General features: G+C 41.0%; 1 protein-coding gene across 1 annotated transcript in view; it reads left to right on the top strand.

The window, feature by feature from the left end:
• Positions 1-27737, top strand: part of LOC121576253 (calcium-activated potassium channel subunit alpha-1-like) — a 111538-nt gene that overhangs the window by 29866 nt on the left and 53935 nt on the right. Inside the window, exons 2-7 of the mRNA XM_041889382.2 lie at positions 927-1020; positions 1801-1912; positions 15341-15416; positions 17722-17797; positions 18545-18715; positions 21425-21516. Coding sequence (XP_041745316.2) covers positions 979-1020; positions 1801-1912; positions 15341-15416; positions 17722-17797; positions 18545-18715; positions 21425-21516 — 569 coding nt within the window. The 5' untranslated portion in view covers positions 927-978. The remainder of the gene's footprint in view (positions 1-926; positions 1021-1800; positions 1913-15340; positions 15417-17721; positions 17798-18544; positions 18716-21424; positions 21517-27737) is intronic.

The raw sequence follows: 27737 nt of genomic DNA, 5'->3' as shown, positions 1-27737 counted from the left end.
GACTCGCCCATGAATTTATGTTTCAGCATTCAACTAGCCTCATGAACGCGCAGTTACAAGCCCAGGTCGCGCAGGCTCGAGTAACGGCGGGTGCACGATCATTATCCACCTTCATAACATGAATGACAGCCTAAACTGGAATGTGAAGCTAACTGAAGCTGGCTAGCTTTTTAAAACCCTGAGTAGATCTAGCTTGCATTGTAGTATCCCCCTCAGCAAGCAACTCAGAAAAGTCAATGTGAGGACTGATAACGAAATACCATTAACTAAAGACAGAGAGAGAGAGAGTGAGAGAAGGAGGGGAACTGTCCAGCTGCCAGGCTGGCCTGTGGACGCTTGACCCAGAATGAGTGGAGCTTTATGTCAGAACCAAGCGTAGCGGTGTCCTCTCTCTCTCTACGTGTTTGTCTTTTTACATAATCATCTCAAACAAACATCGTTTTTTGGTCCACATAATTGTTTGTCCGTCCCTAATCTCGGTTTGGATTTAATTACATTGAATTGATATCTTCAGATTACCATTTGTGTACAACAGCGTTTTTTTTTTTTGGGACTGTGGAAATTAAAATGAATCTGAGCCAATAACTCCACAGTTCGGCCAAAATGCTACTACTCTCAGTGACTCTGGATAAGAGCGTCTGCTAAATGACTAACATGTAAATGTGAGTTTCAGAAGAATAATGTACACACAGTTCTTAAAGGGTTAATCAGGTGTATATCAACATGTTACAATTACGTGCTTGTGTCTATTTATGCATGTTATTTGCGCTACAGACATCCATTGGAAAATACAAACTTTTGCACCTTCAAATTCTTTCATTCTTCTTTATTTGTTCATCTTCTTAGTTGTTTAATCAGGAAAGAAGAATGCATCTTCAATAAGTGAGACATTTCTAACATTTTTGTTTTCTGTGTGTTTTTGACAGCCCCATCGAGTCCTGTCAGAACTTCTACAAAGACTTCACGCTACAGATTGACATGGCTTTCAACGTCTTCTTCCTCTTGTACTTTGGTCTACGGGTACGTAAAGAAAGTACAAGGCTACTACATAAGACTTGTACACAACAAGCTGTTACGCTAGTGAAGTTTCAATCATGTCATGAAACAAAGACAGATAACGAAGTCATTCAAGTCGAAACATCGCACTCATTAAAACTGTGGAAGCATTCAAGTTTGCGGGTATCTGTCTTTCATAACTTTAATGTATTTTTTGCACCATGAACAAACTACAGTCATGTATCAACATTAAAATGGGAATGGTTGGCAGGGTTGTGGTCAATTCCAGTTAATTTTGAAATTTCTAATTCATGCATGAAGTGGAATATTTACGGTGAATTCGACTCGAATTTCAACAATCTCCAGGTTTTGTAATTGAATTGGAATTAGACTGTTTGAATTGGAATTTAATTGGAATTTAATTTATTTTTAAATTTGGAATGGAATTGAATTGGAATTCAATATCTGTACATTTCCCAGTTAATGGAATTAATGCACTTAGTATAAAAAATGGACTCCAGGATTTGTTTTAAGTCATTTAAACATGTACATGTGTTTCCAGTATAGCTAGGCTGTCTGAACAGTGACATAATCAGCCTTAATTTGAATTTGTGGAATTGTTGGGGATAATATTGGATTGAGGTTTGAATTCTTAGAATTTACGTAACATTGGAAATAAGAGGAATTGAATTATGTCTGAATTCAAATTTATAGGGAGAGGGAATTTAGTTAAGAATTTAATTTGTGGAATTAACCCCAACCCTGCTGGTGGGATATAGTTAATTGGTTTATTTTCCCTTTCAGTTTATTGCAGCCAATGACAAGCTGTGGTTCTGGCTGGAGGTGAACTCAGTGGTGGACTTCTTCACGGTTCCCCCAGTGTTCGTGTCTGTCTATCTCAACAGAAGCTGGCTTGGTAAGTACAGTATACCAGTTTACCTGTACACCTCTAAAGGGGCCAGTACTACTGTAGTAGTCTTGGTCCTGGTTGGATTGCTCAGAGCGTCTGCTCTTTTCTATCAATCGCTCCAATACAGCCTACAGGTTGGCCAAATGTGGGAGTGATGTTTTATATTTCAGCCTTGATGGTGATCAGGTCTGCAGCGTCCCCCAGTGGATCATCTGTGTATTACAGTGGTTTAAAGATGGATTGTTAAATAAATTAGTCATTTAGCAGACGCTCTTATCCAGAGCGACTTACAGGAGCAATTAGGGTTAAGTGCCTTGCTCAAGGGCACATCGACAGATTTTTCACCTAGTCGGCTCTGGGTTTAGAACCAGCGTCCTTTCGGTTACTGGCACAACACTCTTAACCACTAAGCTACCTGCCGCCCCACTGTTCAATTAAATAATTGTTTTCTAGTTGATCCTGATGGATTCCTCTTTGGTCTGGGTTTACTTTGGTTAGCTTATGTTGGACCCTACCCTCTTTTTAACATCAGTAGATGCTGGCAGTAGCTGCTTGGGCTGACTGTAATAATGGTATTGGTTGTTCATTGACAGCAATCATTTGTTTACTTAGCGGTGATGGTTTCTGGTTCCTGTCAATGTACATTTCCAATGTTGTGGGATTGCGCTGCTGTCAGTCTTGGATTAGGTTCCCATGATGGAATACAACAAGTCATTTCAATACCTTTCATGTCACTGATCGAGCTCTTTTGTTTTCCTAGCCACAGTACCTGGAATGATGATTGAACTGATTGAAATGGGTCTATAATTGAAAGTACATGATGAACGGGATATTAAAGTTAATAGTCTTTTGTTGAGTGGCGCCTGCCTGCCTCACTGCGTTTAAAATAGAAATCAATCTACTAAATGAATGTGTGACTGAGGCCATGTCCCAAATGGCAACCTATTCCCTGTGGGCCCTGGTCGAAAGTAGTGCACTATATAGGGAATAGGGTGCCATTTGGGATGCAGTCTGTGTCTCATCTCCGGGAGAGAGGTCTATAAGAGATTACAGATAGAGGTGATTTTCTGCTTCATCACATGCAGGTGTTGGTTAGGGCCTTATCTTTATCAGCTGTCAATCAGAGCTCAGGGCCCTCTCCTCCTCTCCTCTCTGACTGTAGCTTTAGCTCTGGCTGCGTCCCAAATGGCACCCTATTCACTATATAGTGCTCTACTTTTGACCAGAGGGGTATCCTATAAAGCAAGCTACAATAGATCTACTCAGGATTTTCTAAAGCTAACCAGCTTCAGTTAACTTCATTTTCCAGGCTTAAAGGTCCTGAACAGTCAAAATCATGTTTGTCATGAAATGTGATGATATTTGGGTGAAACCAGATCAAAGTAGGACTACCAAAGTATGAAAAATGACTGTTGCTTCTAAATTGATACATTTTGATCGTAAAGTTACTGGTCCCCTCCCCCATGTCAAACACTTGGATTCAGGAGGCAGGATTATTAAGGGATTTTTGTGATTTCACAAAAAGCCTAATTTTAATACACCAATGGTAACGTCTTATTCTCTTACCTAATTTAAATAAGTACTGACTTTTGAGTTGACATCAAAATGAGGTGTGTTATACAAAACAAAGTCATCAGCGATTGGACCATCTCTAACCAATCAGAGTATCAAAGCCAATGACACATTTTCAAAACGCCGCTATACGCACATGTGTTCTGGCTCTGGCCCAACACATTGGTTTCTGGGACCAATCAAACGGTCTAGAATGGATTTCCATTTTAGAAATTGTCAGGGAGGTACCCAGATCCAGACTCATTGTGGAGAAGAAACAAACGTCCGTGGGCGTGGCGTAGCATTTGGCTGGAGCAAGGAGTTTGGGTAGCCAGGCAAGGAATCTGATTTCATTAGTCCTCAACCCGCGCCTCAGACACTATATTCAGGATAAATGGAGTTAGCCCTGACTTAGCCTACCGCGGAGCAAGTTAGTTCTGAAGGATTCGTTGCCATAGAAATGTACCTGACTAAAAGGTGAGCCACATTCGTATGACTGGTTATCCCAAGTTGAACTCAGAGTTTAACAAAGTTACCTCGCTAACTCCTCAAACCTGATTCGTAGGATACCCCTCAGGGCCCATAGGCAGATAAAGTGCAGTGTCCAAAATGGTAGCCTATTCTCTAGTTAGTGCACTTCCTTTGACCAGGCCCATAGGGTAAGATACCCCTACAAGCTGTCCATTGTCCAAAGAAAAGACTGCCATCTGCTGGGCCTTTATGTGCATCCAACTAGGACATGCTTTAGCATTCAGTTGCTTTTAAAAATAGATGGAGATTGATGGTGATGACCTGGCAATCCTATATCTGAATTAACAGCACAATGCTAAATCTGAATTAACAGCGGGGTTTGCCATTTTGGGACTATTCTATTGGTTCATTAAGCCAGGCAAGCGCAATCAAGCCCAAATAAAGTATGAGATATTATTTAGAATAGTATTTGAACCCAAGTCATGCTGTAACGTCTGTGGTTAGAGCTTAGCACTACTACCCTCATTGAATGAATACCCTCTTATATCCCTAGTCAGGCTCAATCTCTCATTGACCAAAGAGCCTTTTCCCCAATGTTCTGTCTGAACATTGACATAGATACACACAGACACACACATCCACAAATACACACTCAAACACTAAAAACTGTACACAAACATTCATCCACCCAGAAAGCACTCAGGACTGTTATGTAAGTTGGCAGTAAACAGGCACAGATGCTAAGTTACTACTGTAGCTAACTGCTTATAGGTTACCCTCCAAGTTACTACTGTAGCTAACTGCTTATAGGTTACCCTCTAAGTTACTACTGTAGCTAACTGCTTATAGGTTACCCTCCAAGTTACTACTGTAGCTAACTGCTTATAGGTTACCCTCTAAGTTACTACTGTAGCTAACTGCTTATAGGTTACCCTCTAAGTTACTACTGTAGCTAACTGCTTATAGGTTACCCTCTAAGTTACTACTGTAGCTAACTGCTTATAGGTTACCCTCTAAGTTACTACTGTAGCTAACTGCTTATAGGTTACCCTCCAAGTTACTACTGTAGCTAACTGCTTATAGGTTACCCTCCAAGTTACTACTGTAGCTAACCCCGGCAACGTACCAAGTAATTCTGTTGAGTGATGTTACCTAGCTGCCCTACAAGTGGAGTTTCCATGTTGACTAATTCTTAGTTGGAAGTTCAACTGTTTTGGTTTTTGATACCTATGGATGGAAAATAAAACCAGTTTGTCATTCAAATTCATACCTTCATTGCTGCTTTAGTAAGAACTTTGTGAGAGCTTTTCGGGGACGAGTGCAAGTGCCAGGGAGCAACAGAACATTGCCCATTAAGATAAGATAGCAGCTAATTCCTGCTCCAAATGCTCCAGCTTTTTACTCATGAGCTGTACAAATAAACACAGAAAGAGGCTTTTAGTGTTAAGCTGCCCACTGATACTAGCCTTAAATGATTGCACTTATGGATATTGAAAGAAAATAAGATAGATGCTTTTGAAAATGTTATATTCTGTAATCTCGCTGGAAAGGTTTTATCTTTTGTGTTGATTTTGGACACTGTGGGATTTCACTGAACATTTATATGATGTTTTGATATGACTTTCATTGCACACATTTTCAATAGCAAATATACCTCAATTGATATATTGTATGAATATATGCACTATTATGTCAGCTTTCCATCAATATAATGTAATGCTTTTCAGTCTGTTGTACAGTAGCTGCCTTTTCCTACATTGAGCTGCTATGTGGAATGTGACAGATTCAGCTTGAATGTACTGTAGCTAGCAGTCAGCTTTTGTTACAGCAGTTGTGATAAAGTCAGGATCATTGTTCTTTCACTAAATCCAGAGAGAAATTCATGAATGATTCCTGAAGCCACTCAGATCTGCCCAGAGCTTGACTCGGCACTGACACATCACGTGGTGATACACTTTCATTCTGGTGACAGTTTTGAGGAGTTAAAATACATTCACCCTAAAATGACTGTCTATGACAGAATGTGGCCATCCTATAGGCTAGCTGCAGTCTGATGAGATGTACTGTACATTGTCTGGTAGTAATAGGACATAGTTGCCTCACCGTCTGTCTGGCCTCTGTCTTTCTCTGGGTTGGCGAATCCTAAAGGAGCTTATAGTGTAATATTCTGATGGATCAGAAGAGGGGCTTGCTTTAAGCTTGCCGTACACCACTGATGATCACAACGAGGATGCTGCAGTATGAGTGTCTGTGGTAAATCTGATCCCAACACACCTACATCTCCCTGCTGGACACAGACATGTTAAGCCCACCTGCTCATCTTTTTTCTGCTGTCGGAGATGGATACTGAAAGCCTTTGATTGATTTGCTGTGTGATAAAGGAAGGGAAAAGAAGCAGGGGATAGATAGAGTAAGTTGTTGTAAGGAATTGGAAAACGCAAAACCAGAGGATGTTGTGAAGCCTTGAACTGAGCAATGTTTGGACACTGACTGACGAGAAGCAACAACTGGGCAACTTACTTTTGATTTCAGGAAGCTTTTGCCGACTTGCCCGTCATTTTGCCAAAGATATTTGTCAGTCTTGGAAGACAGACATCATGATTCCGACTAAGATCTTAGTGTACCGAGGGCCCGAAGGGGGCACGCGCTCTGAGACGTTTCAGAACACGCGGAGACGTAAGAAGTCTTGCGGGGAGCTCTTTCAGAATGGCTACAGGGTCAAGATGGGCCAGCGACGGCAGGCCGTGGAGAAAGAGGACCGGGACAACCTGTGTCACACCTTGACTTCCTGCTTTCATTTAATCTCCTACTGGGGTAAGACCTTACGACGTGGCTAGCTGATGTAGGAGATGATAGACAGGAGGCTGGCTGGCTGTGCCTGGTCCAAATTCCACTGCCGACTATCGTTTCAGCTGGAGAGAGAGAGCGAGAGCTCAGGTCCAGGGTTTGTGTTGTGCGTTGTGTTGCAATCTGGACGAAGCTTCTGTAACATCAATACAAAAATTAGTGTGGAGGAAGTCGGATGCTGAATGGTTTATATATTGTATTTATAGATATTTGATTTACTGTAACGTTTTTGTTACCAAAGGCATGATATACTGCACGTCTATGGAGATGAATTTCACTTGATTGTTTACTCTTGGGGCTGCAGTTTAGCTAAAGATTATTTAGGATTATTTACTCATTTCAAGAGAGGATAAGCTATAAGTACTTTAGAGTAGAAATTGCTACAATAAATTATATTACAGTCTACCTGAGATGCTTTGATACTTATATTCAGCACATATATATATATATATATATATATATATATATATATATATATATATATATATATATTCAGACGTTGACACCCTGGTTAATACCTCTAGTGCTGGTACATGTAGCAGGTTTTAGTGGCCTTGAATCATGCATTACTGTAATGTTTTTTAGTTACTTTGTGGGATTGACACAGTCAAGCTTTTGAGGACATTTGTTTCTACATTGCAAGCTTGCTTTTTTTTCCAATTGCTTTGGTGCTATTTTCACAAGCATGTGGTAAATTTTCTAAACTCTTAGTACAAAACTCCAAACTAGTAACACTTGTAATGCAGCAAGTCTTATATTCAAAACCTTTTATTGTGCATTCATCTTTCACCATACAACCATTGATCCAAAAATCATGAAATACCATGAGAACATTGATTTATTTACTAAAACAAAACATAATGATATCTTCTCAATTTAGTTTGTTTTAACAACCAGAATCCAATACCAAAAGATGAAAGATACATGTTTCAAAATGTCATTTTAAATGTAGTATGCTACAGTACTGTAAATTACAGGACATTACACTGTTTTTACATTAGGCTATACACGCGTTCAATATGGAATTGGTCCGATGAAGTGGATGCTAAGCTATAGGACTGTTTCGCTGGCACAGACTGGAATCTGTTCCTGGATTCATCCGATGGCATTGAGTTTACCACATCAGTCACTGGCTTCATTAATAAGTGCATCGATGAAGTCTTCCCCACAGTGAACGTATGTACATATCACAATCAGAAGCCATGGATTACAGTTAACATCCTCAGTGAGCTAAAGGCTAGAGCTTCTGCTTTCAAGGAGCAGGACACTAATCCGGACGCTTATAAGAAATCCCTCTACGCTCTCCGACGAACCATCAAACAGGCAAAGCTTCAGGACCGAGATCGAATCCTACTACACTGGCTCTGACGCTCGTTGGATGTGGCAGGGCTTGCAAACTATCGCGGATTACAAAGGAAAACTCAGCCGCGAGTCGTGAGCCTACCAAATGAGCTAAATACCTTCTATGCTCGCTTCGAGGCTAGCAACACTGTTCTGGACAACTGTGTGATCACGCTCTCCATAGCCGATGTGAGTAAGACCTTTACACAGGTTAAAGGTCGTGAGCAGTCAAAATCATGTTTTTCATAAAATGTGATGATATTTGAAGGAAACCAGATCAAAGTATGATGACCAAAGTATGAATAAAGACTGTTGCTTCTACATTGATCAAGTTTGATTATAAAGTTACTGGTCCCCTCCCCCATGTCAAACACTTGGATCCATTATTAAGGGGACAAGGCAACATCACCTTAACTCTCATTTTAATACACCAATGGTAGTAACATGATATTCTCTTACCTAATTTAAATAAGTAAGTACCGCCTTGTAACCAACATCGGAGAAGGCGTGTTTGCAGAGGTTTCCCCTATTCATCTAAGGCAAAGATACTTGCAGATTTCCGCTTTCATCTGTGTCTGGTGTTAGCTAGTTACTGGCTAGCTACAGTGGGGAAAAAAAGTATTTAGTCAGCCACCAATTGTGCAAGTTCTCCCACTTAAAAAGATGAGAGAGGCCTGTAATTTTCATCATAGGTACACGTCAACTATGACAGACAAAATGAGAAATAAAATTCCAGAAAATCACTTTGTAGGATTTTTAATGAATTTATTTGCTAATTATGGTGGAAAATAAGTATTTGACACCATAACATCTTCTAATAAGCTATATGGAATTGTTTTAAGAAGGTCATACCAAGGATCATTTAGCTATTTCATTTAGAATTTTAAGACCCCTTGAAGTCAAAAAAATATACACTACCAGTCAAAGGTTTGGACACACCTACTCATTCAAGGGTTTTTCTTTATTTTGACTAGTTTCTACATTGTAGAATAATAGTGAAGACATCAAAACTATGAAATAACACATATGGAATCATGTAGTAACCAAAAAAGTGTTAAACAAATCAAAATATATTTTATATTTGAGATTCTTCAAATAGCCACCCCTTGCCTTGATGACAGCTTTGTACACTCTTGGCATTCTCTGAAGTGTATATATTAAAAAAAATTGGGCGATACTGCTATTAGCCCGTAAAAACGCATTGAATAACAGATTCACTACATGGAACAACAGATAGTCCCAATAAAAAATCTAAAGGAAGTTTATTCTGAAGTGTCTGTCCCATATCTTAGAGATATAAGAAAGATCAGGAAACATATTTTTAAATTTTTTTTAAACATGTATTTAACCCCTTATTTTTGGCATTAAACAGTCTCCATAATACTTCCATTAATCTTTTCAACTGGTACCAGAGGACCTGCAGACAAGTTTTTTGAGGCCTGTGGTTGTCTTAGAGCAAAACAACCGACATGTACGTCTTCATGAGAGTCTCACAAGACTCGTCCAGCTTTCACCTGGATTCACCTGGTCAGTCTATGTCATGGAAAGAGCAGGTGATCTTAATGTTTTGTATACTTAGTGTATAGTCTACATGATGAGATTATTGATATTTTTCAAATGGCAGCCAAGCATTGATTATCATGTTACCAGAATAATATTTCAATATTTATTGGAAAGGAGCATCAAGCTCATCACCGTGCACTTTCACCACCCTGTGAAGTTCATGATAATTTATTTAATCTGTAGCCTAATAATCTGTATGCTTTCCCGAGTCGTAGTGGGACGACCACACAACATGTCATCGCGTGATTCCAAGTTTACTTCGATATGATGATTATTATATAAATATTTGCGCATGAAAGCGTTTCCACCGACATTTATAAAATAATTAATTTTACCGACACAAAAAGATCCCACCTTGTCTAGCGTATATTGTTTTGTCGACATTTGGAAAGTTTTCCGAAAAATGTTCTGTTTCCATCAGGCCTGTCTTTTATGTACTTTACTCACATAAAAGGTTGGATCAAAACCTGGTTATAGATGCAATTTCAGTGTTGTTTCAGTTGCTTTGTGTATCACCAAATTAGCTTGAGATGATTTTTCTGCAACACTGCTCACTGCCTCCAGGTTGCTTGACATAAGCATTTCAAAAAACTGTTAGTCAAGGCGAGTTCATGAATATAAGCTCCCCATCCACTCAGCCTATCTTTTCAAACTTCCTGGTAGTTATCCATGAGAGAAAAAGTACTTTTCAGAATGACTGTTCAGGACCTTTAACACAAGGCCGCAGGTCTAGACGGATTACCAGGACGTGTACTCAGAGCATGCGCTGACCAGCTGGCAAGTGTCTTCACTGACATTTTCAAACTCTCCCTGACCCAGTCTGCAATACTTACATGTTTCAAGCAGTCCACCATATTCCCTGTGCCCAAGAACACCAAGGTAACCTATCTAAATGACTATCACCCCGTAGCACTCACATCTGTAGCCATGAAAGGCTTTGAAAGGCTGTTCATGGCTCACATCAACACCATCATCCCAGACACCCTGGACCAACTCCAATTCGCATACAGCCCCAACAGATCCACAGATGATGCAATCTCTATTGCACTCCACACTGCCCTCTCCCACCTGGACAAGAGGAACACCTATGTAAGAATGCTGTTCGTGCAACGTTTGTGGTCATGTCGGAGCAGTGTGTAGAAGGGAGATTACAAGATGTGGGAAGTGTGCAGGAGGGCATGGGACAGAGGATTGTGTAGTTGTGGTGGATAAAGTTGTGTGTCAACTGTAGGGGTGCCCATGTTGCTGGGGATCGGAAGTGTCCGGTGTGAAAGAGGCAGGTTGAAATGGCCAGAGTCAGAGTAGTGCTGGTGTTGTATGCTGAGGCAGTGAAGAAAGTAGAGGAGGATGGGTCAAGGGTGAAGGAGTAGTAGATCTGTGCCAGCACAGTGCGATAGGCCAACAAGTGATATATGCTTCAGTAAGGTTGGCTTCTTAGGGTTCATAGCAATGGTTATCAACTGTACAGCAAAAATGGAATGTAAATAGATAGATGTTGTGGTGGCAGCTGCAGATAAGTATTTGGGTATAAGAGATTTGACTTCAGAAGAGTTACAGGGTGTGTCGAGGGGTGGTGTACCGTCCTCCCAGGCCGTTGGCATGGTGCAGGAGAAGATAGGGTCAAAGTAGTGGAATGAGGTAGTGGGTTTTTAAATGTAGGGTTAGTTGGAAGGGTGTTTTCTTTTCCTTTTCCCATTTTGTATTACAAAGTATAATGGATTTATACTATAGTTTGGGGCGGTAATGCAACATATTGGATGCCAACTGCCATTAAACCCCACCGAAGAAGAAGAAGAATGCTGTTCATTGACTACAGCATAGTGCCCTCCAAGCTCATCACTAAGCTCAGGACCCTGAGATTAAACACCTCCCTCTGCAACTGGATCCTGGACATTTTGACGGGATCCCCCCCAGGTGGTGAGAGTAGGCAACAACACTTCCGCCACGCTGACCCTCAACACGGGGGCCCCTCAGAGTTGCGTGCTTAGTCCCCGCCTGTACACCCTGTTCACCCACAGCTGCGTGGCCGCGCACGACTCCAACACCATCATTACATTTGCCGACGACACGACGGTGGTAGGCATAATCACTGATGATGATGAGACAGCTTACAGGGAGGAGGTCAGAGACCTGGCAGCGTGGTGCCAGGACAACAACCTCTCCCTCAACATCAGCAAGACAAAGGAGCTGATCGTGGACTACAGGAAACAGAGGGCCGAGCACTGATGTTTTTTTTTCCAGTTAAGCATAGCAAGCATAGTTAATTACATCATGACAAGCTAACAATGTATGGTTAAATAGTTAATCACAACATGACAAGAAGAGGCCTGAAACAGAGCAGAGGAAATGGCTCTGTTAGATTTTAACCATATGATGAGGATTTTTCAGTGGACTACGGGATAGACATGGTTAATCAACAAACACGGAGCCAGGGTTAAACATTGATACATCTTTGTTGATAGGCAAGAACGTAATTGGTTTCTCTCACTGGGTTTATGTGTTTGTTCTCTGGTCATCTGACCTGTCTTCGGTTGTCTTATCTTATCAGTGACTGAAACCAGGCTGAACCCTTTGTCTCTCCTTGAGCGTCTTCCTGATTAAATTATAGCATGACGGGCTGGGACAGAGGGGTTAGGCTTGGGTATGTTTGAGAGATTGATTGTGGGCCTGCCATGTTGTCCACAATCCATCTCCAGGTCAAGCCAGGGTGAGCCAGGGTTGAACAAAGTTCAAACTGAACATGATTATTTTTACATGACAGGGCTGTTATTTGTGCATGACAAAGCTTGATTGGTCACACCACCATTGTTTCCAAACTGAATAGAAGTCAGATTTCGCCACTATCATAAACTAAGGAAGTGGGCGGAGCGGTCAAGAGGTGGAAACTGGAGACAGTGGTGGTGGAACCCAAGAGGGAGGGGTTAAGCTAAAAATGTATGTAAAATGACTATATAAACTGAGAGCTGAGCGGTGAAAGGAGATGTTTTGCAAACCACCTCGGCTCTATTACGTATGTAATAAAGTCTTTCTTAATTCTACAAAAACTCTGAAATACTTTGGTTCTTTGATTAGTATAAGGATGAATTTGCCACAACAGCACACCCACATCAACTGGGCTATAGTGGAGCAGGTCGAGAGCTTCAAGTTCCTCGGTGTCCACATCACTAAGGAATTATCATGGTCCACACACACCAACACAGTCCTGAAGAGGGCACGACAACACCTCTTCCCCCTCAGGAGGCTGAAAAGATTCGGCATGGGCCCCCAGATCCTCAAATAGTTCTACAGCTGCACCGTTGAGAGCATCTTGACTGGCTGCTTTACCGCTTGGTATGGAAACTGCTTGGCATACAAGGTGCTGGGGTCGAGCTCCCTGACACCCAGGACCTCTATGATCTCAAGGCAGCTGGGAACATAGTCACCAAGAAAATAATTGGTAACACACTACGCCGTGAAGGACTGAAATCCTGCAGCGCCCGCAAGGTCCCCCTGCTCAAGAAAGTACATATACAGGGCCGTCTGAAGTTTGCCAATGAACATCTGAATGATTCAGAGGAGAACTGGGTGAAAGTGTTGTGGTCAGATGAGACCAAAATGGAGCTCTTTGGCATCAACTCAACTCGCCGTGTTTGTAGGAGGAGGAATGCTGCCTATGACCCCAAGAACACCATCCCCACCGTCAAACATGGAGGTGGAAACATTATGCTTTAGGGGTGTTTTTCTGCTAAGGGGACAGGACAACTTCACCGCATCAAAGGGACAATGGACGGGGCCATGTACCGTCAAATCTTGGGCGAGAACCTCCTTCCCTCAGCCAGGGCATTGAAAATGGGTTGTGGATGGTATTTCAGCATGACAATGACCCAAAACACACGGCAAAGGCAACAAAGGAGTGGCTCAAGAAGAAGCACATTAAGGTCCTGGAGTGACCTAGCCAGTTTCCAGACCTTAATCCCATAGAAAATCTGTGGAGGGAGCTGAAGGTTCGAGTTGCCAAACGTCAGCTTCGAAACCTTAATGACTTGGAGAAGATCTGCAAAGAGGAGTGGGACAAAATCCCTCCTGAGATGTGTGCAAACCTGGTGGCCAACTACAAGAAATGTCTGACCTCTGTGATTGCCAACAAGGGTTTTGCCACCAAGTACTAAGTCATGTTTTGCAGAGGGGTCAAATACTTATTTCCCTCATTAAAATGCAAATCAATTTATAACATTTTTGACATGCGTTTTTCTGGATTTTGTTGTTGTTATTCTGTCTCTCACTGTTCACATAAACCTACCATTCAAATTATAGACTGATCATGTCTTTGTCAGTGGGCAAACGTACAAAATCAGCAGGGGATCAAATACTTTTTTCCCTCACTGTATATATCGTACTTTATACCTTTATACTTTGCAAACATACATTTTAGTTCTGTAGGTGTCGACATATGTATATAGTAGACAAAACAGTTTAAAATCTATAGGTTTACCAAACGGGTAAGTGATTATCAATTAAGAGAAATTTGATTAAGTAAGAGTACAATTTATTTTAATAACTGAGAAGACAATCATATCAAAAGTAATGTGAGCATCGCATTGTGAAAAGCAAGTATTCCATATGAACATGTATTGCAATGTGAATTTACCACATAAGAGGTTACCACATACTTGTAAAAAAGCGATTGAAAAAACTGTATTATGAGTAACATAATCTGATTTTATAATTTAGGAAATTATGGACAATAATAATTGAGAATGGAGGAAAATACAATATATTGTCATTTAAAAAAATAAAAATGTAATTATATATTCTAGGTGACACAACATTGACAATACAGTAGGTCTACATCTACTGCACATGTGTTGTAGTACACATAGTTAACCCAGGGGATTGTGGGATTGACATACTGTTGCGTGCCGTACTGAAACAGACTTTTGTGCTATAAAAATAAGCAATTCATTCTTTCTCATTGAACTGTTGGATGATTAGATAATACTGGTGAGCACGACTAGCCACAGGCTGTTTGGTTTTGTGTGTGTGTGTGTGTGTGTGGCCTGTGCCACACACACACATGCGACAGCATTTGGCAATTCATTGGTGCACCTTTGTCCTTAAACTCTTGGAAGGGTACTCAGATTTAGCAGATTTAAAAAACAAATGGCTACAAATGTGGGATTATTTGACGTAATGCGACTGTTGATCCATCTAACTGGGTTTATCCACCTGTCTTTAGTCTGACTAATCCAGGTTTTCATCTCTTGCTGTTTCGCTCTTTTAGTCCTTAGTAATGAAAAATGGATCTGGTAGACGCTGGTGCTTTGTCACTTAGTGAGTCTCCTGATATTAGCATTGTATTTATTTTCTTCAGAAGATTATTTGATGCAGAGTTTGTTGTTTTTAGTAAGGTTTTTAAATACATTTTTGTAGTTGCTGCTACTTGCTTCGTCGCTGCATTTTTTTTTTTTTAGGTCTATATATATATATATTTTTTAGAGGCCTTTAGTTTGCTATTAATCATGAATTCATTTAAGCTTTTAAAGATGGATGAAGGCTTCAAAGGTATGCAATTATGTGTTGGTTTCCTGTGTTTTTACCGGATTTACTGTAGGCGGACTTATGTAAATAACATGCAAATAATTCACTCTGAGTAACTTCTACTTTTACTTTTCTCTTACACAGGCTTGAGGTTTTTAAGGGCCTTAAGATTGATACAGTTCTCAGAAATCTTACAGTTTTTGAACATATTAAAAACAAGGTAAGTGCATTATTATTTTCTCCAATTTCAGTGTATTCAATTTCAGTAAAATTCAATGTTTATTAATTCTAGTTAGTAGTATTCAAGGCATTTGCATGCACTATGTTATGACAATGTTTGTAATTCTGGCTCTGTGATGAATATTGATACAGTTACAATTATACAATACACTCACGGGCTCTTCTGATATAGCAGCCTTTAATTATAAACTGGGTGGTTCGAGCCCTGAATGCTGATTGGCTGATAGCCGTGGTATATCAGACCGTATTCCACAGGAATGACAAAACATGTATTTTTACTGCTCTAATTACGTTTGTAACCAGTTTATAATAGCAATAAGGCACCTTGGGATTTGTGGAATATGGTCAATATACCACGGCTAAAGGCTGTATCCAGGCACTCCGCGTTGCGTCGTGCATAAGAACAGTCCTTAGCCGTGGTATATTCGCCATATACCACACACCCTCGGGCCTTATTGGTTAAGTAGCTACTGTACATTTTTAAATATAGAACCTCCTCTCAGAACTTGTCCAACTTTGTTCCAACTTTGTTATTGGATCAAATAATTGTTTTCTTGGAAACTAGTCAACTGAGCATGACCTACTTTCAGTCAGTTGGGAACAGTTTGGTATATTCCTGTCATATCTGGGGAATGAAAGAAATTACCATATTATATCATACTGTACTTCTGTGATAACAAGCAAATCATTTTTGTCACTTTTAAAAACTGAAATGCTAACATGTTAGGTATTGTTCTTTAGGATGTATAACATATCCTATATCCAATATTCACTTCAATATTTTTCATTGAAATTCCAAATTGTGCATGTGTGCCACGTGATTCTGCTCTTTGAAACATATTGGACATCATGCAGCTTGATGAATTCTACAATTTACCCCACTGCTTAAAATTAAAGCTTGTGCTGCACAGATGTCAGGAAGAGCTTATAGCTCAACATTTTTTCTGGAATAATCCCCAGACTTGTTTACTATAATGGAGGTAAGGCCAGAACACACAGTACATGAGTGGACTGGGGTCAGGCCATTCTTAGACTGGCCAGAACAATGCAAGTCACTGTAACATTACTTTAGAAATATACAGTTAACTGACAAAATAAAGGAAACAATTGAGTAAATGAGGGTTCTGGCGACTCTGTTATGGTGTGGGGTGCATTCTCCTGGCATGGTCCACTCAACCCCTTAGAGCAGCGTTTCCCAAACTCGGTCCTCGAGACCCCAGGGGGTGCACGCTTTGGTTTTTGCCCTAACACTACACAGCTGATTGAAATTATCAAAGCTTGATGCTTAGTTGATTATTTCAATTAGCTGTGTAGTGATAGGGCAAAAACCAAAGCGTGCACCCCTTGGGATCCCGAGGACCGAGTTTGGGAAACCCTGCCTTGGAGGGCAAGGTAAATGTCAATAAATACACTTCCATTGTGAGTGATGACCTTCAACCTATGATTAATCATTTCTATCCAGATGGGAGTGGTCTCTTCCAGGATGACAATACCCCCATCCACAGAGCAAGGGTGGTCACTGAATGGTTTGATGAGCATGAAAACGATGTAAACCATATGTCATGGCCGTCTCAGTCACCAGATCTCAACCCAATTGAACACTTATGGGAGATTCTGGAGTGGTGCCTGAGACAGCGTTTTCCACCACCATCAACAAAACACCAAATGATGGAATTTCTCGTGGAAGAATGGTGTTGCATCCCTCCAACAGAGTTCCAGATACTTGTAGAATCTATGCCAAGGTGCATTGAAGCTGTTCTGGCTCATGGTGGCCCAATGCTCTATTAACACACTTTATGTTGGTGTTTCCTATATTTTGGCAGTTACCTGTATATACATTAGGAACATTTGTATTCACAGTTGATTCTGTATTGAAAAGTGAACGGCCATGAAAGCTAGTTCGTCATTAGTTTTAAATGTTGGATTTTTAAATAATATTTAAAAAAACGTATTTACCAAGTTTTTGCTTTGTTGCGGTTACATAATACTGTGGGTTGAGCAGCTCAGACTGTAACCAGCTATCATCCGTTATCCCAAAGGATGTTCTTCAGACAAAATCTCCATTAGGCACTTATATAGCAATAACTAGGGCAGCGAAACTACTTTGTGATATATAATATTCATGACAATATTTTGGCACTGTTTTGACATAATAGTTCGAGTTAGTGTTACCAATTATTCATTGTGTTATCAAATGGGCATGCTGTACTGGTGCTCTTCTTTTGAACTCACACAAAGATCTTTTGGTGTTAATTGATATTGTCTGGCTCTCTTGTTTTCAATAGCAATTCCATAAAACTGGTGAACTTATGTTCAATCTTCATAAGTACATGGCTAACAGCGGCAGGCTTCATACATCTGGTAAGTTACAGAGAGCCATAAAGAACAGAAGGGCTAAGTACTGTATTATGGTAAATACTCAGTCTCTGACACATCTAACAGATGGGTGGACATAATGTTAAGTAAAGTATTGTACAACCTAGCCCCTTTAAAGTGGTTCTGAGAACAGTAAATAATTGATACGGCGTGACTAAGTGAATAAGTCCGTAAGTAAACAATCAAGTAAATAATGAAGTGGCCGTGTCCGAAATCTGTCTTGGCTACTACTTACTAAAACTGTATACTGTGTACTAATCGTACTACATACTATTTGGAACGTACTGTTAAGTAAAAACGAATGCAGTAAGCAAACATCAGCATAATAGTCTCATCCTACTGAGAATGCGCTATCTAATGCGCAAATTGCGTTGATTCCCGCCATTCGTTCATTTTGGTACAGCACGTACCCTCAACTGATTGTCAGCTGTTGTCAGACACACGTGGACGATTCTATTCCTCAATAGTGTGAAATTTACTAGATGAAAAAGACGAAATTAGTATGACATCCTAGCATTTAAAGCATTCTCAATTTTCTAAATTTCACATAATATAAAACTTTTGTTGCATACCCAAAATGCCTACTATTTAGAACGCAAGTATGGGTATTCGGAGACGGCCATTGCGTAAGTATGTAAGCAAGTCAGTAAGTTGTAATACAGGATTGAGTACATGAAAAATGCTCTGCATGTTCCTCTCTTTCTACATCCATTATTGTGACCTCTGTTCTAGGTGGAAAACTCAGGGGATCCTTGGGAAAACTTCCAAAATTCCCAAGCACTTTCCTACTGGGAATGTGTCTACTTGCTCATGGTTACTATGTCCACTGTGGGCTATGGAGACGTGTATGCAAAAACCACCCTGGGACGACTTTTCATGGTCTTCTTCATCCTTGGTGGTTTGGTAAAAACCCCTCTTTATTTCATTTATTCCTGCTTCAGTCCTTCATCCATATGATCACACCTCCAATCATCATGATTAATGTCCCTGCTGCTGCTACCAACAGCTGGAAAGTCTTTGCACTTCAACGCCTGTTAAAATCAAAGCTCCATTGTTGTCTTGTAGTTTTTTGTGGCAGTTTATTGTTACCCATGGCAGTTTATTGTCAAATGTATTATTATTTGTAAGTATTATATGCCTATAATACTTATTATATAATAATTGTACTGAAGGTATATACATTTATATTTATTATTATTGTATAGTTTTATTGCATTTCTATATTGTTCAAACGGAGTAAGATTTGTTTTATAATGGTTCGCACCGTTAACTAAAGTAATGTGCGGTTTCAGGTGACCCAATCCTTGAGCTTCCCCTTCCCCAGATTCCAACAAACACAGTGAAAGGAGTGATCTATAGACCAGCTTGATGGTTAACACAGCAGTGTATGCCAGTAACACACATTGATACACAACAGTCAGTTAGCATGATATGCAACCAAAACCATTTAACTTTTAATATGTTGATTTGACTTGATTATTTATATTTGGGATAACAATGGAAGAAGGCTTAGTTTTTACATTAGTACAGTACAACTGCAGTAGTTCTGAGGGTCAAGGGTCACTGAAAGGCCTTTATTATCCTTTATTACATTTACATTTACATCATTTAGCAGACGCTCTTATCCAGACCGACTTAAAAATGTACCTAAGTATTATCAGAGTGACATTAACAATATGATGCGTCAAGTTTATATACGTTTATGTAAGTTATATTATATAGTTTATATAAATGTATACAATATATAAGTTATATATAAGTTGTATATACTGTCAAGTCAAATGTAAGCATGCACAAGGCTTCAAATCTATAGGATTGACAAATAACTCAGATAATTTTTCAGCAATTTAATGAATTGATGTAATTTGCAGCTATGTTACATTGGGCTGTACTATTCAAATCAACCTGGCATAAGTGTTTGTTGGACAAAACATGGCATATAAGGTTTTTTTCTTCGTTTTTATTACTTTCAACTTTTTCAGTCACAGCTTGGCATACAGATATAGTCAACTGTACTTTTTTCCTGCTCTTTTCCTAAATACATATCCGTAAAAGCTGGTTAAGTTAAATATTTCCTGACATTTTTTTCTTCTTCATTGCTTATCATACCTTTTTTTCTAGAATCTGAATATGATAACCTTTACATAATTTCAGATTGTGTTATAACTTTTACTTTAGTGTAGTAATCTTAACTTTGTCTGAGTGTACAAAACATTAAGAACACCTTCCTAATATTGAGTTGCACCCCCTTTTGCCCTCAGAACAGCCTCAATTCGTCGGGGCATGGACTCTACAAGTTGTCCAAAGCATTCCACAGGGATGCTCAGCCTGGTCTCATAGACTAGACGTAACATAGTAAATGTAAATCCGGGACAGACGGTTACATAAGACCGATGGTTACTTAAGGCAAAAACGAAAGTAGGTTACGTTCTAATCTCATCATGGAAAACTTTAGCATTTTAGTTAATTGAATTAGCAACTTTTCAACTACTTACTACTTTTTAGCTACTTTACATGTTAGCTAACCCTTCCCCTAACCCTAACCTTAACCCTTTTAGCTAACCCTTCCCCTAACCCTAACCCTTTAACCGAACTCCTAAACTTAACCCTAACCGTAACCCTAACCGCTAACCCCTAGCCTAGCTAACGTTAGCCAGCTACATAACATTAGCCACCTAGCCAACTTGACACAACTGGACATCCAGCCAACTTGACACAACTGTGGGAAGCATTGGGGTCAACATGGGCCAGCATCCCAACCTGGTGTCAGAGCATTTCATATTATTCTGTATGTAAATCCGAGGACATTCCATTTAGTATGATATGTTACGTTATATATGGTATGTATTAATTTGTGGATGTTCATCACCCATTTCGTATGATATGTTATGAATTAGAATTCGTAACATATCATACGTTGGCAAATTCGTAACATATTGTACGTTTAGGCAAATCGTAACATATAATACGAATTGTAACGTACATCCACAAATTAATACATACCATACGAAACGTAACATATCATACTAAATGGAATGTCTTGGATTTACATACAGAATAATACAAAATGCTCTGACACCAGGTTGGGATGCTGGCCCATGTTGTCTCCAATGCTTCCCACAGTTGTGTGAAGTTGGCTGGATGTCCTTTCAGTGGTGGAACATTCTTGATACACAGGGGAAACTGTTGAGTGTGAAAAACCCAGCAGGACAAACCGGTGCGCCTGGCACATACTACCATAGCCTGTTCAAAGGCACTTACATATTTTGTCTTGCCCATTCACCCTCTGAATGGCACACATACACAATCCATGTTTTAATTGTCTCATGGCTTAGAATCTCCCCTTCATTTACACTGATTGAAGTGGATTTAACACGTGATATCAATAAGGGATCATAGCTTTCACCTGGATTTACCTGGTCAGTCTATGTCATGGAAAGAGCATGTGTTCCTAATGTTTTGTACACACTATTTATTTATTTTTGTCTCTTAATTTTTCTAGCTTTTTTTTTTAGATTTTACGGATATCTTTTAAGCAAAAATAGACGCCCTGCTCTCTTTTGCGTATCTTTTTTTTTTAGTATTTTCTTCTGTCTCCTATCTTCTCCTTAGGCCATGTTTGCGAGCTACGTCCCTGAAATCATAGAGTTAATAGGAAACCGCAAGAAATATGGTGGTTCCTATAGTGCGGTTAATGGGAGAAAGTAAGTATTACTGGGAGGCTCTACTGCCTCTGCCACAGTAGAACCATCCTCTGCATGCCCTTTTCTTTCTCTGTTTCATGCATGTAGGCCATGTTTGCTCGCTACGTGCCAGAAATTGCTGCTCTCATCCTTAATCGGAAGAAATACGGAGGGAGTTATAACTCGACCCGAGGCAGAAAGTAAGTCAAACAAATATACAAAAGAAAAAATTATTCTAAAAGGTGTGGTTTTGGTGTGACTTCTCAAGTCCCCCTCTCCTAAAGAGGGGTACAAGTAATTATCCTGAAATGGTTGATATTAAAACGTTTAGAAATTTTGGGGAATAAAGTCTGGTGACTGGAGAGCTTGGCCATGAAAGCTTACGCAATTGCTTTATACCGGTATTTGTGTGCTAGCTGTCATTGCTTGTTATAATGAGTAAATGTTTTTTTGTGATGTGTCAAAGCATTATTTGCTACAGTGGGGAGAACAAGTATTTGATACACTGCCGATTTTGCAGGTTTTCCTACTTACAAAGCATGTAGAGGTCTGTAATTTTTATCATAGGTACAATTCAACTGTGAGAGACGGAATCTAAAACAAAAATCCAGAAAATCACATTGTATGATTTTTTATTAATAATTTGCATTTTATTGCATGACATAAGTATTTGATACATCAGAAAAGCAGAACTTAATATTTGGTACAGAAACCTTTGTTTGCAATTACAGAGATCATACGTTTCCTGTAGGTCTTGACCAGGTTTGCACACACTGCAGCAGGGATTTTGGCCCACTCCTCCATACAGACCTTCTCCAGATCCTTCAGGTTTCGGGGCTGTCGCTGGGCAATACGGACTTTCAGCTCCCTCCAAAGATTTTCTATTCGGTTCAGGTCTGGAGACTGGCTAGGCCACTCCAGGACCTTGAAATGCTTCTTACGGAGCCACTCCTTAGTTGCCCTGGCTGTGTGTTTCGGGTCGTTGTCATGCTGGAAGACCCAGCCATGACCCATCTTCAATGCTCTTACTGAGGGAAGGAGGTTGTTGGCCAAGATCTCGCGATACATGGCCCCATCCATCCTCCCCTCAATATGGTGTAGTCGTCCTGTCCCCTTTGCAGAAAAGCATCCCCAAAGAATGATGTTTCCACCTCCATGCTTCACGGTTGGGATGGTGTTCTTGGGGTTGTACTCATCCTTCTTCTTCCTCCAAACACGGCGAGTGGAGTTTAGACCAAAAAGCTATATTTTTGTCTCATCAGACCACATGACCTTCTCCCATTCCTCCTCTGGATCATCCAGATGGTCATTGGCAAACTTCAGACGGGCCTGGACATGCGCTGGCTTCAGCAGGGGGACCTTGCGTACGCTGCAGGATTTTAATCCATGACGGCGTAGTGTGTTACTAATGGTTTTCTTTGAGACTGTGGTCCCAGCTCTCTTCAGGTCATTGACCAGGTCCTGCCGTGTAGTTCTGGGCTGATCCCTCACCTTCCTCATGATCATTGATGCCCCACGAGGTGAGATCTTGCATGGAGCCCCAGACCGAGGGTGATTGACCGTCATCTTGTACTTCTTCCATTTTCTAAGAATTGCGCCAACAGTTGTTGCCTTCTCACCAAGCTGCTTGCCTATTGTCCTGTAGCCCATCTCAGCCTTGTGCAGGTCTACAATTTTATCCCTGATGTCCTTACACAGCTTTCTGGTCTTGGCCATTGTGGAGAGGTTGGAGTCTGTTTGATTGAGTGTGTGGACAGGTGTCTTTTATACAGGTAACGAGTTCAAACAGGTGCAGTTAATACAGGTAATGAGTGTAGAACAGGAGGGCTTCTTAAAGAAAAACTAACAGGTCTGTGAGAGCCGGAATTCTTACTGGTTGGTAGGTGATCAAATACTTATGTCATGCAATAAAATGCAAATTAATTACTTAAAAATCATACAATGTGATTTTCTGGATTTTTGTTTTAGATTCCGTCTCTCACAGTTGAAGTGTACCTATGATAAAAATTACAGACCTCTACATGCTTTGTAAGTAGGAAAACCTGCAAAATCGGCAGTGTATCAAATACTTGTTCTCCCCACTGTATATGCTTGAGTGTTTTACTTGTTTATTTACTAGAACGCTTACATGTTTGTGTCTGTTTTGTGTTTGCCAATGTTACGAGCCCCGTGGCTCTAAACATCTAGGGTGGATGGACATGAGACCCGTAACATAAATTCATGTAAATTATAAGTGTGGCTGGGAACAGTGAGAACATAACTGACACAACAACCATGAACTACCGTCAAACACAAAGTGTTTATTTATGAACACACGGTAAGGGTTTGGGAAAAAGGGCTGAGCAGGACCCAAGAAATGAAACAATAGTGTAAAACCCCCTAACTGATCTTGCCTGCCTCAAGAACCGCTAGGCTACTGCTACCATACAAAAATACAGTGGGTGGTCCGCTCAGGTCTAACTGGTGTTTATAGACAGATTTCTTCCTACGGGTAATGTACGCCCAAGGGCATTTAGCTTAAACCCCCTTTTTCCCAAAAACACACAAAGCTACTAAACAGGGTAATCAGCAACTTAGCGAGTACACAACACACAGGACACCACCGTGTCCATACTCACATATGGAAAAGTCTCTCTCTAACCAAGTTACCAATAGGGTAACCAACAACTTAGTGCGTACACAACACACAGGACACCACCGTGTCCATACTCACATAAAGAAATAGCTTCTAACAAAGTTACCAAAAGGGTAACCAACAACTTAGTGAGTACACAACACACAGGACACCACCGTGTCCATACTCACATATGGCAAAAATCTCTCTCTTGCAACAAACACAAGTCTGGTTTTTATAAAATGGGATGTGTGATTGAACAAACGAGTAACAGGTGGTGCAATTCACAGGAATGTTCACTGATTGGTCCAATCAGCAGACACCTCAACGACCACCAATCAGGAACATACAGGACACCTGTGATTAGGGCAGAAAGAGTAGAAACACACAAAAACACAGGATACCTGTATCCGTAACACTCCCACCCTTTAAAAGAGCAAACCACAATGGTTTGCGACACACAGTCACTATCACAACACCCAAATTCTACAAATCATCCTATCGGGATAACAAAAAAACCTAGATCATTACACGAGACAAAGCATCTGCCAACACATTATCCAACCCCTTTTCGCAGAGGAATGGCCTCTGGGTACCTAGCTGACCACACACATAATTGTCAACCTAAACTGGTTACCAGATTTTGTTTTCGGTAATGGTCCAACACAATCAACCATCACATGCTCGAATGGTTCACCTATGGCCGGTATGGGACAAAGAGGCGCTGGGAAAATAACCTGGTTCGGTTTCCCAACTACTTCGACAGGTGTGGCAAGTCCGACAGAACTGAGCCACATCTTGTTTTAAGCCAGGCCAAAAGAAATGTCGCAAAACTTCGATCATAAGTCTTGGTGACTCCCAGATGTCCGGACCACTGGTGATCATGAGCGAGGATAAAACATTTTGTCGAAAGGCTGTAGGAATCACTATTTGGTAAACAGCATTCCAATCTCCGCCAGCGTCAACATGGGATGTCCATTTACGCATGAGGAGATTACCATCAATGAAAGTATGCCATGTTTTTCTTCTTTAGCTCCTCCTCTGAGACAACACTAGAAAAACATTTAGCCAGACTAATGTCAACCTGTTGGTTAGCGATCAGCTGCTCACGAGTAACTGGTAACTGTATTGCCTCAGCAACAAGTTCCACATCCTTCTTCCTTTCTCTGGGCTGTTGGTCAGACTGCACCAGCTACCAGAGGTAGCACCCGAACTATCCTCTGGGTCACACTCTCTGAAAAGAATCGTGTCTGACAAATCTACCACTTCACCCACTTGTCGGGCTTGAGCACGTGTGACAGCACAAGCGGGGAACACATCTGGATAACCCTGTGCCAGCTCCTCGGAGAGAGACTGGTCACTTTTATCCATTACCTCCAATACGGGTATTACCTTTCCTCCGGCAATATCGTTGCCCATTATGAAGGTCACCCCTTTTTACTGGCAACATCGGACGTACGCCAACTCTGAACAATCCACTGACTAACTCAGAGTGTACGTTCACAAAGTGCAATGGCACTGGGGACGAAACCCATTTCAATTCCTTGTACTAACACACTGGAACCACAATATGTATTATTAGACAAGGGTAACACATCAGCTAGTATGAACGACTGCGCCGCACCAGTATCTCTGAGGATTCTAACTGGACGCTGAGAGCGCTTCGTCATCTGATATAGAAACAAACCCCTCAAAAATGAACGGTTCATAACTGTGATCTGGGACAGGGACTTTCAAACCACATTCACTATGAGGCTTCTGTCTTGATTCCGGCCTGACAACCGTACGAATCAGCCCAACACCCGTTGGCGGCCTGGCGTGCCGAGGCATCCCCGGTTTTGCGTTTAAGCAAAAAGCAATCACTAACCAAATGTCCCACCTTATGACAATAGAAACAGTGACGCACATCTTTGGGCGCGCTGGATGTACTGCTGGTCGACTAGGACTAAAAGTTAGCAACTCCGCAGCCCTGCTCTCCGTACGAGCCGAAAACACGCTCTTATGCGTCAACACAAACTCGTCTGCCAATACAGACGCTTCCGACAGTGAGGATACTTTCTGTTCGTTCAGATAAACTACAATGCGTTCCGGTAAGCAATTTTTAAACTCTTCTAACAAGATTAACTCCCGTAGAGAGTTAAAATCAGTTACTTTACTAGCACTGTGCCATTTGTCAAACAGATTTCCTTTGTCTCTAGCAAACTCCACATAAGTCTGAGTAGGAGACTTTTTTATGAGACCTAAATCTCTGTCGATATGCCTCAGGAACAAGCTCATAGGCACGAAGAACAGTAGCTTTGACCACTTCATAATTCAAACTGTCTTCAAGAGGTAGCGCTGCCAGAACGTCTTGGGCTTTACCTGTTAGCTTACACTGAAGTAATAGGCACCATACCTCTTCGGGCCATTTCAATGCTACCGCTATACGTTCAAACACACTGAAATAGGAATCAACCTCTGACTCCCGGAACACAGGTACCAAGGTGATCTGCCTACTAATATCAAACGTAGCAGATGACACAGCTGGTGAGGATGGCTCACTAGCAGGCATAGTATTAGCAGAGACTAACCTCGCTGTTTCTGCCTCTAGTTCCATTTACGCATCTCCAGTTCCATCTTACGCGTCTCCAGTTCTTGATCAAGCCTACGCGTCTCAGTTCTTGATCAAGCCTACGCGTCTCCAGTTCCATCTTACGCGTCTCCTGTTCTGCCTCTAGCTTACGCATCTCCAGCTTGTCTTGCCTGATTTGTGCCCGCTCTTCCGCCTCCATTTGGAGCCGTGTCGAGCGGACATCGATCCTGGCATCACTGTCAGTCAGTGGGGAGAGTGGGTCATAACGGGGCAATGTGGCTGGAGCCTTAGCCTCGTCCTCAGACACTGATGGGCTTACAGGAACAGCAACCACATCCCCTACAGGAGCAGCAGACTCAGGCGGCGGTAACTCAAGCACTCGCTCGTTTAACAATACTCGCTAACACTACTTCCCTAACTTCTGCTTTCACTAAACCCCTCGGTATGGGTAAAGAAAAGTGGTCAGCCAAAGCCTGTAGATCCACTCTACGGCAATTATCAAAAACCTCCCACGTAGGGTTTTCCAAAAATGCCTCCAACTCAAAAGTAGCCATCCTACTAGCAACACGAGCCGCGGACTACTGAACACACAAAAAAAAACAGGTAGTTCAGCTGCCAAGCTCAACACTGAACCAGACACTGACTAATTTACATGAGTAGCATGGGATAGATAGGATCCCCGGACTTGAGCCCCCCACTTTATGTTACGAGCCCCCGTGGCTCTAAACATCTAGGGTGGATGGACATGAGACCCGTAACATAAATTCATGTAAATTATAAGTGTGGCTGGGAACAGTGAGAACATAACTGACACAACAACCATGAACTACCGTCAAACACAAAGTGTTTATTTATGAACACACGGTAAGGGTTTGGGAAAAAGGGCTGAGCAGGACCCAAGAAATGAAACAATAGTGTAAAACCCCCTAACTGATCTTGCCTGCCTCAAGAACCGCTAGGCTACTGCTACCATACAAAAATACAGTGGGTGGTCCGCTCAGGTCTAACTGGTGTTTATAGACAGATTTCTTCCTACGGGTAATGTACGCCCAAGGG

Source organism: Coregonus clupeaformis, chromosome 1 (genome assembly GCF_020615455.1).
Source record: "Coregonus clupeaformis isolate EN_2021a chromosome 1, ASM2061545v1, whole genome shotgun sequence".
NCBI classification, from domain to species: Eukaryota; Metazoa; Chordata; class Actinopteri; order Salmoniformes; family Salmonidae; genus Coregonus; species Coregonus clupeaformis.
Note: the sequence above shows the minus strand (reverse complement) of the source record. Positions and strands in the feature narration are given on the sequence as shown.